Genomic DNA, 12,374 nt, shown 5'->3' on the forward strand with positions numbered 1-12,374 from the left:
CACCTGGTGGCGAAGGACGAGCCCGCGGGATTTAGATGGGCTTACGACCTGGTTATACGGTTAGACAACCGATTTAAACGGACACCGACGGAACGAGGCGATGGGCGTGGCCAGGCACAAGCCGTCCCTCTTCCTCCCGGGTCCGAAAGGAAGCCGATTCCCCACGCTCCACTGCCAGGCTCTCCACGTGACACAGCTAGCCCCTGCTGACGTTGCTATGGAAACGAGCAGGGCCAAAAAACGATCAGATCAGAGACAAAGGAGGCTGATCCGTGGAGAGTGTTTTCTCTCTGCAGCTCTACCGAGCACATACAGAGAGAATACCCCAAACGGTCAAAACAACAGCACTCGTCCTTAGAGACTGGGCTAAGGGTGGGGTCACAACACCCACGTGGGAAACCCCGACGATCTGCACGAATCCCAGTCACGATCCTGAGTGGGGATCTAACCCTTCACGCCCCAGCACTGGTAGACACGGGGTCGGAGGGGAATCTGCTGGATAGCAGATGGGCAAAGGAGGTTGGGCTCCCTCTAGTGGCCTTACCGTCACCATTGTCGGTGCGGGCACTAGATGGCACCCTTCTTCCACTATATCACACACCAGACACAGCCAGTGACATTGGTGGTGTCTGGGAATCACAGGGAGGAGATTGTGTTTTATGTAACACCTTCTACCTCCCGAGTGATTTGGGTTTTCCATGGGTGTTAAAACACAATCCCCCCGGATTGATTGGCTGTCTGGGTTGTGGTGCAGTGGAGTGAAACCTGCCACCGGGAGTGTTTAGGATCCCGGTTCCACCCGTGTGACAGCTAAGGAGGAGGTTTAGGTCCCCCCCAATCTGGCGGCGGTGCCAGTCGAGTACCACGACCTTGCTGACGTCTTCAGCAAGGATCTGGCACTCCACGCTGCCCCCAGCACCGTCCGTACGATTGTGCCATTGATTTGATACCGGGCGCTGAGTACCCGTCCAGCAGGCTGTACAACCTCTCACGTCCGGAACGCGAATCAATGGAGACCTACAATCCGGGACTCGTTAGCTGCCGGGTTGATCCGGAACTCCACCTCCCCGATGGGTGCTGGTTTCTTTTTTGTGGGCAAGAAGGACGGCGGACTCCGTCCATGCATTGATTACAGAGGACTGAACGAGATCACGGTTCGCAACCGATACCCGTTACCTCTGTTGGATCAGTGTTCATGCCCCTGCATGGAGCCCAAATTTTCACGAAATTGGATCTTAGGAATGCTTATCACCTGGTTCGGATCCGGGAGGGAGACGAGTGGAAGACGGCATTCAACACCCCGTTAGGTCACTTTGAGTACCTGGTCATGCCGTTCGGCCCTCACCAATGCGCGCCCGTGACGTTCCAAGCATGGGTTAATGACGTCTTGCGGGACTTCCTGCATCGGTTTGTCTTCGTATATCTAGACGATATACTCATCTTTTCTCCGGATCCTGAGACCCATGTCAAGCATGTACTACAGCGGTTGTTGGAGAACCGGCTGTTTGTGAAGGGCGAGAAGTGTGAGTTCCACCGCACTTCTTTGTCCTTCGTGGGGTTCATCATCTCCTCCAACTCCGTCGCCCCTGATCCGGCCAAGGTTGCGGCGGTGAGAGATTGGCCCCAACCAACGAACCGTAGGAAACTACAACAGTTCCTCGGTTTTGCAAAATTTCTACCGGAGGTTCATCAAGGGCTACAGTCAGGTAGTTAGCCCCCTGACAGCCCTGACCTCCACAAAAGTCCCCTTCACCTGGTCGGATCAGTGCGAAGCCGCGTTTAGGGAGTTGAAACGCGGTTCTCGACTGCAACGGTTCTGGTGCAGCCCGATCCCAAGCGCCAGTTTGTTGTTGAAGTGGATGCCTCTGACTCAGGGATAGGAGCCGTGCTGTCCCAGAGCGGGGAGTCCGACAAGGTTCTCCATCCATGTGCCTACTTTTCCTGCAGGTTGACCCCAGCTGAACGGAGCTATGACATCGGCAATCGGGAACTTCTTGCAGTGAAGGAGGCTCTTGAGGAGTGGAGACACCTGTTGGAGGGAGCATCGGTACCATTTACGGTTTTCACGGACCATCGGAACCTGGAGTACATCGGACCGCGAAGCGTCTGAACCCAGGCAAGCTCGCTGGTCGCTGTTCTTCGGGCGTTTTGACTTCCGGATCACCTACCGCCCCGGGACTAAGAACCAACGATCTGACGCCCTGTCCCGGGTGCACGAAGAGGAGGTCAAGACCGAGCTGTCAGACCCCCCTGAAACCATCATCCCCGAGTCCACTGTCATGGCCGCCCTTACCTGGGACGTGGAGAAGACCGTCCGGGAGGCCCTGACACGGAGCCCGGACCCGGGGACAGGTCCGAAGAACAAACTGTACGTCCCACCAGAGGCCAGGGCTGCGATCCTTGACTTCTGTCACGGTTCCAAGCTCTCCTGTCACCCAGGGGTGCGAAGGACTGTGGCAGTGGTCCGGCAGCGCTTCTGGTGGGCGTCTATGGAAGCGACGTCCGGGAGTATGTCCAGGCCTGCACCACCTGTGCCAGGGCAAAGCCGACCATCACAAGGCCCAAGGCCTCCTCCAGCCTCTGCCTGTGCCTCGTCGCCCCTGGTCTCATATCAGCCCGGACTTTGTCACGGGCCTCCCGCCGTCCCAGGGCAACACCACCATCTTAACGATAGTGGACCGGTTCTCCAAGGCGGCCCACTTCGTGGCCCTCCCGAAGCTCTCGACGGCCCAGGAGACTGCAGACCTCCTGGTCCACCATGTCGTGCGTCTGCATGGGATTCCATTGGACTTAGTCTCGGATCGTGGTCCTCAGTTCTCCTCCCAGGTCTGGAGGAGTTTCTGCAGGGAACTGGGGGCCACCGTCAGTCTCTCGTCTGGGTACCACCCCCAGACGAACGGGCAGGCAGAGCGGACGAACCAGGAACTGGAGCAGGCCCTCCGCTGCGTGACCTCCGTGCACCCGACGGCCTGGAGTGACCATCTGGCCTGGATCGAGTACGCTCATAATAGCAAAGTTTCATCTGCCACCGGCCTCTCCCCGTTTGAGGTGTGTTTGGGGTACCAGCCCACATTGTTTCCACTAGTGGAGGGAGAGGTCGGGGTGCCCTCGGTCCAGGCCCATCTGAGGAAGTGCCGTCGGGTGTGGCGTACCGCCTGCTCTGCCCTGCTCAGAGCCCGGATGAGGGCTAAGGCCCATGCAGACCGCCGGCGTTCCCCGGCCCCTGCATACCAGTGCAGGCGGTCTGGTTATCCACAAAGGACATACCTCTACAAACGGAATCCCAGAAGCTTAAGGACAGATTTATAGGACCCTTCACCATCGTGAAGGTCATCAGCTTCACTGCGGATACATCCAGTTTTCCACGTCTCCAGACTCAACTATGTTCATTAATATGCATTGTCCCATTTCAAATAAACACATATATACAGTATCAGGGAAACGACTCACAACAACCACATGATCATGTTATGTGTCGGACGCAGCTCGGAGAACCGACCAGCGTTTGAAGGACCCAGTATGAAATAAGCAGAGCACGGTACAAAGGCTAACTGAATTTAATACATAACAGTGATGTGATACAAAACAACAAAAGAGTGTGCGGTCTGGCGTGGTGCGCTCCCAGCAGCGCTAACGGTCCGGAGCCAGAAGCCGTTCGGACCCAAGGACCCCGCCGACACCCCCCCAGGTGGCCGCAACAAACCGAGTCTGTGAAAGAAGGAACCATTATGTGAGTCCACACTCTACACACAGAGAGACCACTCAAAGGTGTACATAAACAGCAAACACTTCCTGGCTTAATTACTAATCAGCTTCCCAACCTGCAGGCATGGAACATCCAGTTCACAAAACTCCACTGCAGTGGAAGCCGATACATGACTAACGTACAGCTCAATATAATAAGGTGTGAGGGACACCACATTTACTGACTGTATAAACGTTAGTCACAAAATCTAACGTACCTCAGGAAGTGTGCTGACGAGCGTGAGACCTCACCCCCTCCTCTTTCACAGACCGTGCATCAAACCCTGGACGTTCTCTGCATCCACTGATGATGAGATGGCTCCCGAGACGACGATCTCACCCGTCTGGTCACAAGGTCGAGTCTCTGGCAAATACACACTGTATACTCCAGTCTTAAATGCCACCATGTTCCAATCCATATAGATGCACCTCAGCTGTGAGTCCTGACGAGCCGCAGGTGATCAGGGTGAGGTCCTGATAACCTCAGCAACACAGCCACTCAGTCCCAAATGCAAGCCACCTGGAAGGAAAACCAAAAGACAGAAACAAAAAGGCAGCCAGGCCCCCCCAGCCATACAACAGATCACTTTGGAATCAGAATGATTAACCATCTTTGATCCCAACAAAGAAATAAGTCAGACCTGTCTGTCGACCAGATTTATTAAGCAAGTGGCTTATTTATTATGGTAGTTATGTATATACTCATCCACAAAACACAGCCTAAAGCCTTACAGAGGACGGTAAAGAGACTCTGGCCGGTCACATTTAGAGGTGAAACAGCCTCAGGAACAGTCAGATTACACACCGATACTAAGATAAATTTGGATTTTTTTTTTTTTTTAATTATTGTGACACACAGGATAAGTGTGCCGATGGGCTTCAAGGCCTGAAGAACTCACATTACTGAGTGTTGGGGGTTTCTTGTGTCCATCTGGAGAAGAAGCTGAACGTGGAGGATTTTGAAAATGTCACGTTATACGAGTCGTATCATGAATACTGTTGTGTTTAATTTCTGCAGCAAAGCAGCCGGTTACATAAACAGGTTTTTGGTTTGGTTTGATCTTTGAGAATCAAAATTCATATGCAGTATTTCATATTAAAGCATTTTTATCAGAATACATTCAAGTTAGACTCTTTCATTTCTAATAGAAAGAAAAAAGAAATAAATAGCCAAGATAAAAAAAACAAGGATTATTTTATGGTTGGGGGGGGGGGGGGGGGGGTCCTTACTTGTGAACTGGTTCCAGTCCGTACTTCATCAGCAGGCGGATGGCTGTGGGTGCTGTGTAGAACTTGGTCACCTTGTACTTCTAAATAATCTCCCAGAAACGACCAGCATGGGGGTGCACAGGAATCCCTTCAAACTAACACAGACACAACACGGTGTTCAGCTCCTGACGTGCACGCTGACAGCACTGCAGCAGTTATTTATAAACTCCTCTGATGATGCTGCTGCTGCAAAATAACCCAAATCCACATTTTTATTACAGCGGCGAGCTTGTTTTCAACTCACTAGAACACTTGTAGCGCCAAGGGCAAGAGGGCCGTAAGTGGTGTAGGAGTGGCCGGTGATCCAGCCGATATCAGCCGTGCACCAGTACACGTCGTCATGGTGATGGTCAAACACGTACTTAAAGGTCAGCGCCGTGTACAGCAGATACCCAGCTACTGTGTGCAGAACTCCCTGTGCCCAACACAAGGAAATAAGTGGTCAACACTCAGCAGACAGCAAAAATAGGGGAACCGTCAGTGCTTACAGAAGGGCGTGTGTCACCGTGTCGTTGTGTGCAATATCAATGATGTGCTTGCAGTGTGTGGGAAAATTCTTTGTAGCGTTGCACTCCTTAGAAAGGATGTTGTTGTGCTACAGCTGGAGTGTTTGCTGGCAGTCTTTCACATTCCTGTACTTTTACTTATATAAAGGTGCACGTTGCAGTTGTGTTTTACCTTCGGTTTGCCAGTGGAGCCACTCGTATAGAGAATGAACAGGGGGTCCTCGGCGTCCAACCACTCGGGTTCACAGTGTTCAGAAGAGTCTCTCGTGGCCTCGTCCCAGCACACGTCACACTCTGAATTCCAGGAGGTCTAAACTCCAAAAAGCAAACAAACAATATCCGGCACATAAAAACATTTGATTTTTAAAAGCAGTTTTCCGTTGACACCTGCTCCTTTGCAGCATCCTCAGGTTCGTGTCCCAGTCTGTGCTGCCTTTGATGTGTGTCCCTCTGTCCCTACTTCCTGTCATAACTTCACTATGTTTGCCAAATAAAGGCTTACAAAAACTGGAAGACTCACATTTTATTACAAGAAGAGGTTGGACCTGAAGGACCAGTAGCTCCTGCCAAATTGGTACTGTAGTGTACAGGGACAGATATTCAGGTACTCAGACACTTGAATCCTCCTTGATTTTGACTGAGAAAAACTGAGTATGTGGTACTCTGTCTCTTTGGAGGATCTTTGGGCACTGCTGAAATTCAACCGCGTCCCCCACATCCGTAGAGAAAATTCCACATTCCGATCAGTTAGAACTTCTCACTGGGTAAATCCAATACTTTGAGGACTTTGGAGGAATATGGCAGAGTGTGATGGGTTTTTAAAGAAGGCTCAGATGAGGTTAATGACTTTTGTGAAGGAACATCAACTATGGCACTTTTGGCATTTGGTGCATTTCTCTGAAGATGGTCTAGCATGTAGGTGCCTTGGTGTTGAGGACACCAACAACTGGAAAAGGCCAATGGACACCCACATTTCACTTGGCTTTGGCAAATAGATGGTTACCTTTTAGAGATGGGGATAGACCTGGTTGTTTGGCTGGGTGGTTGCCATCCAAGACCCAAGGCGGTTCATAGGATGCACATGCATGCACATGCATCTGATGGGTGCACATGATTTGAGATTTGACACAATCTGCTTAGCTGAAAGAATAAAGAAGCAAAATTTCCCAATATGATTACCTGCAGTTTGTTGCATGCGGCTCCACTTTTTTTTCTCAGCAGCTGGTGCTTAATGACAAGACATTTAGTGACACTGGACAATTTTCTGTGAAAGAAAAAAAAGGAAAAGTGTTAAAAGCACTATAACACATCAAAATGATTTCTCTTTGAAAATTAAATTAAAATAAAAAAATTGGATGTGATGCAGATCACCTCCAATATGCAGTGGAGTCTTCCATGCCCTAATATCTATCTGTAGTGCAAATGTGTTGAGAATCTGTGAAGTAGTTTTGACGTAATCCTTCAAAGCCTATATAAAGCAAAATCTCAATCAGAATCTGGAAAAAAAAAAAGATCTGGATCACCTCCCATATAGTGGAGTCTGTCAACACTGTCATTCCCTTTAACCGTATTGCACTGGATGCGCAGCTTTGTAGTATTAAGTGGACACAAGTGAAAGGTGTGAGAGGTTTTCTGGCAAGGAAACACTGAGCATGCAAGCAAAATCAGCTGGCAAAAGAGACATAATGCTGAAAGCTATGTGTGAATATTGTGTCATTTAACACCTGTTGCAGCTGCAGTATGTAAAGAGTGTTCACTAATCACTGTGCATTGTTGTGCACGTAGGCGCAGCTGTTACCAATTTTAAGATGACCTCACAAATCTCTGGATGAATGGAAGCACAGAGACTGATTGCATGCAGTACTTTTTAAGGTAAGGTATAAACTGTTACATCTTCATTTAACTGGAAATGTGCCATCATGCACTTTGGTGGGATGTGAGTGAACTTTCTTTTTCTGTGAATGCTGGAGTATGTGATGAATGTTTGCAATGTGTTTTGTATCAAAACACAAGTTGCTACATATATTATCAGCCGTTTTTTGTATCTCATTGATTGCGTTTCTCCGGCAGTGCGCTTGATTACACCTTATTTTTAGACAAACACCCTGAAGGCTAAGCAGATGGATTTATGGGTCTTTGGTATTTAAAGAATGCGGTTGCCAGGCATGAAAACCATAACTATTATGTCATATGCGGGGTGGACACGAGGAACGACGCTCGCGTTACACCGTGCACACTCCAAATTCTCAAAACCAGAAATTCCCATAAGTGTGGGCTGCAGCCCCCTGATGGTTATTGAAGGTACTGCAGGTGGGCCCTTTAGAAGTCGTTCAAAACAATAAATAAAAACATATTCGATTTTCTATTTCATAATAAAAAATGAACTTAAAAAGGTGTAATTATTCTGCTTCACATGTTGCTATGGGAGAAGAGCGAATGGGCTTCCTTGATGAATCTGTGTGCTCCATGTTGCCCAGCAACCCCGAAATGTGGAAAGCTGGCTGTGCATTTCCTTGAAGTTCCCTTTAGAGGGTTTTCTGTGTGCATGCAGCATGTGTGTGTGGGCGCTCGTGATGCATGTGGCATATATGAGCACACGGGTTGCTGAGGATGTTGTTGACCGAGTCAGCAGGACGTACTTTGCCCTGCACTTCTCCACCGCCTCATCGGCAATCTGTTTCAGGTTGATCAGCTTTTCTCCTCTGTAAACACCATCTGTGAAATATAAAAGGGTGGAGAGGAAGCAAATAAAAAAAAAGACCCAGAGGAAGAGAGGTAGAAAGGGTATGTGGCACCGCTGATGATGAGTCAAATCAACAGGCAGGATTTACACGTATTCACACACTGATTCATCGCTGGTGTCACATTGACCGATCCATAAAGTAACCACATCACATCCTGGTGCTTTTGTGTTTGCATGCTTCCTTAACTGGGCAGAAAAAATGTTTTAAACTCAATGCAGTTGGGGGGCCCTATCTTGACATGCAAAAACATTGGCGCTAATACATTTGGGGCATGAGTGTGCACACACTGCTGTTTAAATGGCAGGTGCTGGGTACAAATAGGTTGGATTTCTTTAATGTGCTCATTGAATCATCTAAATGTAATCAAAATATGTTATTGGAGAAATCTGAAATTGAAACCATTGTTCCGACTTGTGCTGCACCGACCTGCCATCACGAGCACGCTGCTTTGAGCATCCATAATCCTCTCACTCAGAGACTCGGAGGAGAAGCCTGCAAACTGAACACACAAAGACAGAAACTGTGTGAGGAAGGAAAGGAACACATTCAGGTGCACGTGTGTTTTCAACCTGGTGGTGATGGTTGTGCTCTTTATGTACTCGACAGCACTGGGCTAGGCTCATATCTAGGCTCAAACACCTTCTGGTGATGGATGATATCAATGCATCAGTCTGCGCCTGACCACACCTCATTTTTAGACCAGCACACCAACAGGAGTGTAAGTGATATGATGATCTAGAGGACAAGAGCACCTGGGTAAAAATGATAACTGCCTGTATTATGAGGAGCGACTGAGAGGTTCTGAGCCTGACCCAGAAAAGTAGGGTGTGTTTCTCCATCTTTTGCAATGTGAGAAACCAGCATTTCTCGAGAATGTATGAAGTTTTGACTCATAGGTTGCAATGTTGAGAAATGTTGTTTTCTCAGAATACAAAAGATGAAGAACCACGCCCTACTTTTCTGGGTCAGGCTCAGAACATCTCAGTCACCCCTCATATATATCCTTTTCGGGCTCTGGGGCCCTTTGGTGTCGGTGGTTGGACTCCTGAGCATGAACACTTACCACAACAGAGTGAACAGCTCCAATCCTGGCACAGGCCAGCATGGTGAAAACCAGCTCTGGTATCATCGGAAGGTAGACAGACACCCGGTCCCCCTTTTTCACACCTTAATGACGAACACATGAACTGTTTACATACCTGTTCACAGCTGCCTAAGACTCTAAAGGATAATGTTAGAAATCAAGCATCTGAGTGTTTGATTCCACCTGCTCCATCTCATTCACATACATACTCCATCTCATGCCTACTGACTTTCATTCCCCTTCTCTCCAGAGCATAGCATCACCTCTCCAAGCTAGTCTCATCTTGTGTTTATTAAACACTTTTTATCTTGTCCTTTAACTATGAAATACACGCTTCAGGCAAAAAATAAATAAGAGAGAAAAACATTGCCAGATACTATAACCACATTTAAGTTGAGTTTCAGTTTCTTGCATAAGTACCAAATTTTATTTGTTCAATATTCATCTATTTAAGAGTACATGTGAACATTCAGGCTAGTTATTACCAGAGTGGAGCATGTTACTTACATTTATTCAGCCCTGTTATTGACAAAAAATACTGATGCCGAGCCAGGTCCATAAATATTTGGACAGTGATTTTGCTTCAGTGCACCACTACAATGGAAATTAAATTAAAATCTTTAATTTTACACTTTAATTATATTTCTCTATCTCTCTCCACTCAATTGTAAGTGACAAAAAAAAAAATCATTCTCACCGAGTTTTTTCAGGACATTAGCACAGCGGCACACCTGGTTGTACAGCTGGTTGTAGGTGATTGTCACATGGTGGTCGGGGGAGTTTCCCTCCCTGAAGAGACAGCATATAACATTTATTTTTTTTGCTTTCAGTTTTTTGATCTATCTAGCAGAAACAGAAAACTCTCAGAGAATCTTCTGTTTTTCCATCAACATATGGTGTTGATATCACTTTTCTACGTGACATGAAGCTTGACCTGTGAGTGTGCATGAGAAATGAAATGTTTTCTGTCATCGAGTTTGTACAATAATGTAAATGTATAATATGGAATTTTGGTGTTAGTCAAAGTAGGGTTTAAAAATAATTTAGTCATGAAGAAGCTTTCACTGAATTGATTATGTAGAAGGACAAGTAATTGAGCACACGTCCATAAATAATCCATAAAGGCCTTTCGTTCCTCCTCCTGCCTCGTGGCTCCATCCTCAGCATCCTTCTCCCATTATACCCTCTGTCGCTCCTCTGCTCACTTCTTTGTCTCCAAACTGTCCCACCTGTGCTATTCCTCTGATTTGTTCATTCATAACCCTGTCCATCCCCAACACTCACAAGGAAAACTGCAGCATTTTCAGCTCTGCCTCCTGTCTTGTAATTAAAATCGTCTACCTTCACCACCTCTGCTCCTTGCAACCTCAGTATTCCACCATGCACCCTCTCATTCATACGTACTCCACCTTGACCCTACTGACTTTCATTCCCTTTCTCTCCAAGGCCTATCTGCACCTCTCTAAGCCAGTCTCAACCTGTTTCCTTCTATCACTGCAAATGACAATGTCATCTACAAACATCCAAAAGAAAAACTCATGTGGGAGATAAGACTGATATTTCTGTCCCACACAAGTTTTTCTTTTGGATGTTTGTAGATGACAGCAGTCAATTTGCTCTGTGTCAGCCTGATCCCATCAGATCTCAAAGCTAAGCAGTGCGGGGTCTGGTTAGTACATGGATGGGAGACCTCGTTGGAACACCAGCACCTGTGTGTGGAGGGGCATCTGGTGTAAAACTTGTGCCAAATACTGATGCGGATCTGGCTGTATCCACTGTGGTGACCCTGATCAACAACGGGAGCAGCCGAATGGACAAAATCAACAACATGTTTGTAGACGACACTGCCATCTACAAACATCCAAAAGAAAAACGCATGTGGGACAGAAATATCAAAGCCCTACAACAGTCTGATGGCAGTATTATCGACAGTCTGCACCTGGTACAGACATTGGGGGCGGGGGGTGGAGCTGTTTCAGGAGGATGAGGAAGAAGGCTCTAGCTCACATAATTTAACGCTTTATGTGCAGAAATCTTTCCTTGCCAGAAAACCTCTCACTTCTGAGTTTGCCACCAATGCACCATTTGCTGGTGTACTGTCTCTTGAGGACAATGACAGCTGAAATTCTGATTGATTTATTTCATGCTATGCCCACAGTACACCTATGACTAATTCTGTGACAACCCTTTTGCACCTTGTGCCTTTCTTTGTGCTAAGATTACGCACCATGTAAGCAGCACAGTGGAGTTGGTCATGCTCCACATACACTTGCGCAATGGATGTTCTCCTGTGTGTCGAAGACTATCAAAATCCTAGACCTGAAAATGGTCAGATTTTTTTTTTAGAGACCCATTACTGTCATCTCCTAAAACACAAACTGTCACTCTCATGATATCAGCATTTGTTATCTAGTAACCCCAGTAACTGCAAATTCAAGCCACAACTACCAGAAGCAGAAACAAGTGTTGTCACATTAACGATGTACGCACACACACACACACACACACACACACACACACACACACACACACACACACACACACACACACACACACACACACACACACACACCATGTGGCAGTTCTGCTATTTGGCCAAGGTGTGACCTGAAACCATTACTGATAACATGGACGTGGACACACACAGCTGAGATACAGGGCACACGTGTAGGTGACGACGACGTATCTTTGAACACGCCTTACTGCTGAGCTGGCAGTACAGCAGAGTCTCGTTTGCTCCATTTCTTCATTCAGACAGAGCAAATACCTGTCACAGTATGGAGTTTAAAAAAAAGAAGTGAAAATGCTTTTATGAAGGCTTTGCTTGATATTTGGGGTGTAACTTTATGCAGGAAATTACAGTGGAAGCTGAGAAGTCCTTCAAAGAGTTTCTTAAAAGTTCACTAACAAGACGTATTGTGGTCACATTACATTCAAAATAAACCAATCTGATGTGACATCAGTTATATCATATGAATTAATTTGTTCCTAACTGAATATTTTACAAGATTTTAGTCACATTAAGTT

At 47.1% G+C, this 12,374-nt stretch overlaps 1 protein-coding gene across 1 annotated transcript in view; it reads right to left on the reverse strand.

The window, feature by feature from the left end:
• acss2l (acyl-CoA synthetase short chain family member 2 like) overlaps nucleotides 1-12,374 on the reverse strand; it is a gene marked incomplete at its 5' end in the record, with an annotated part of 44,707 nt that overhangs the window by 30,200 nt on the left and 2,133 nt on the right. The window contains 8 exon segments of the mRNA XM_034182629.1: nucleotides 4,975-5,108; nucleotides 5,258-5,428; nucleotides 5,692-5,829; nucleotides 6,699-6,783; nucleotides 8,159-8,234; nucleotides 8,690-8,762; nucleotides 9,327-9,430; nucleotides 10,045-10,136. Of these exon segments, the coding sequence (XP_034038520.1) occupies nucleotides 4,975-5,108; nucleotides 5,258-5,428; nucleotides 5,692-5,829; nucleotides 6,699-6,783; nucleotides 8,159-8,234; nucleotides 8,690-8,762; nucleotides 9,327-9,430; nucleotides 10,045-10,136 (873 nt within the window).

Source organism: Thalassophryne amazonica, chromosome 12 (assembly GCF_902500255.1).
Source record: "Thalassophryne amazonica chromosome 12, fThaAma1.1, whole genome shotgun sequence".
Taxonomy (NCBI): Eukaryota; Metazoa; Chordata; class Actinopteri; order Batrachoidiformes; family Batrachoididae; genus Thalassophryne; species Thalassophryne amazonica.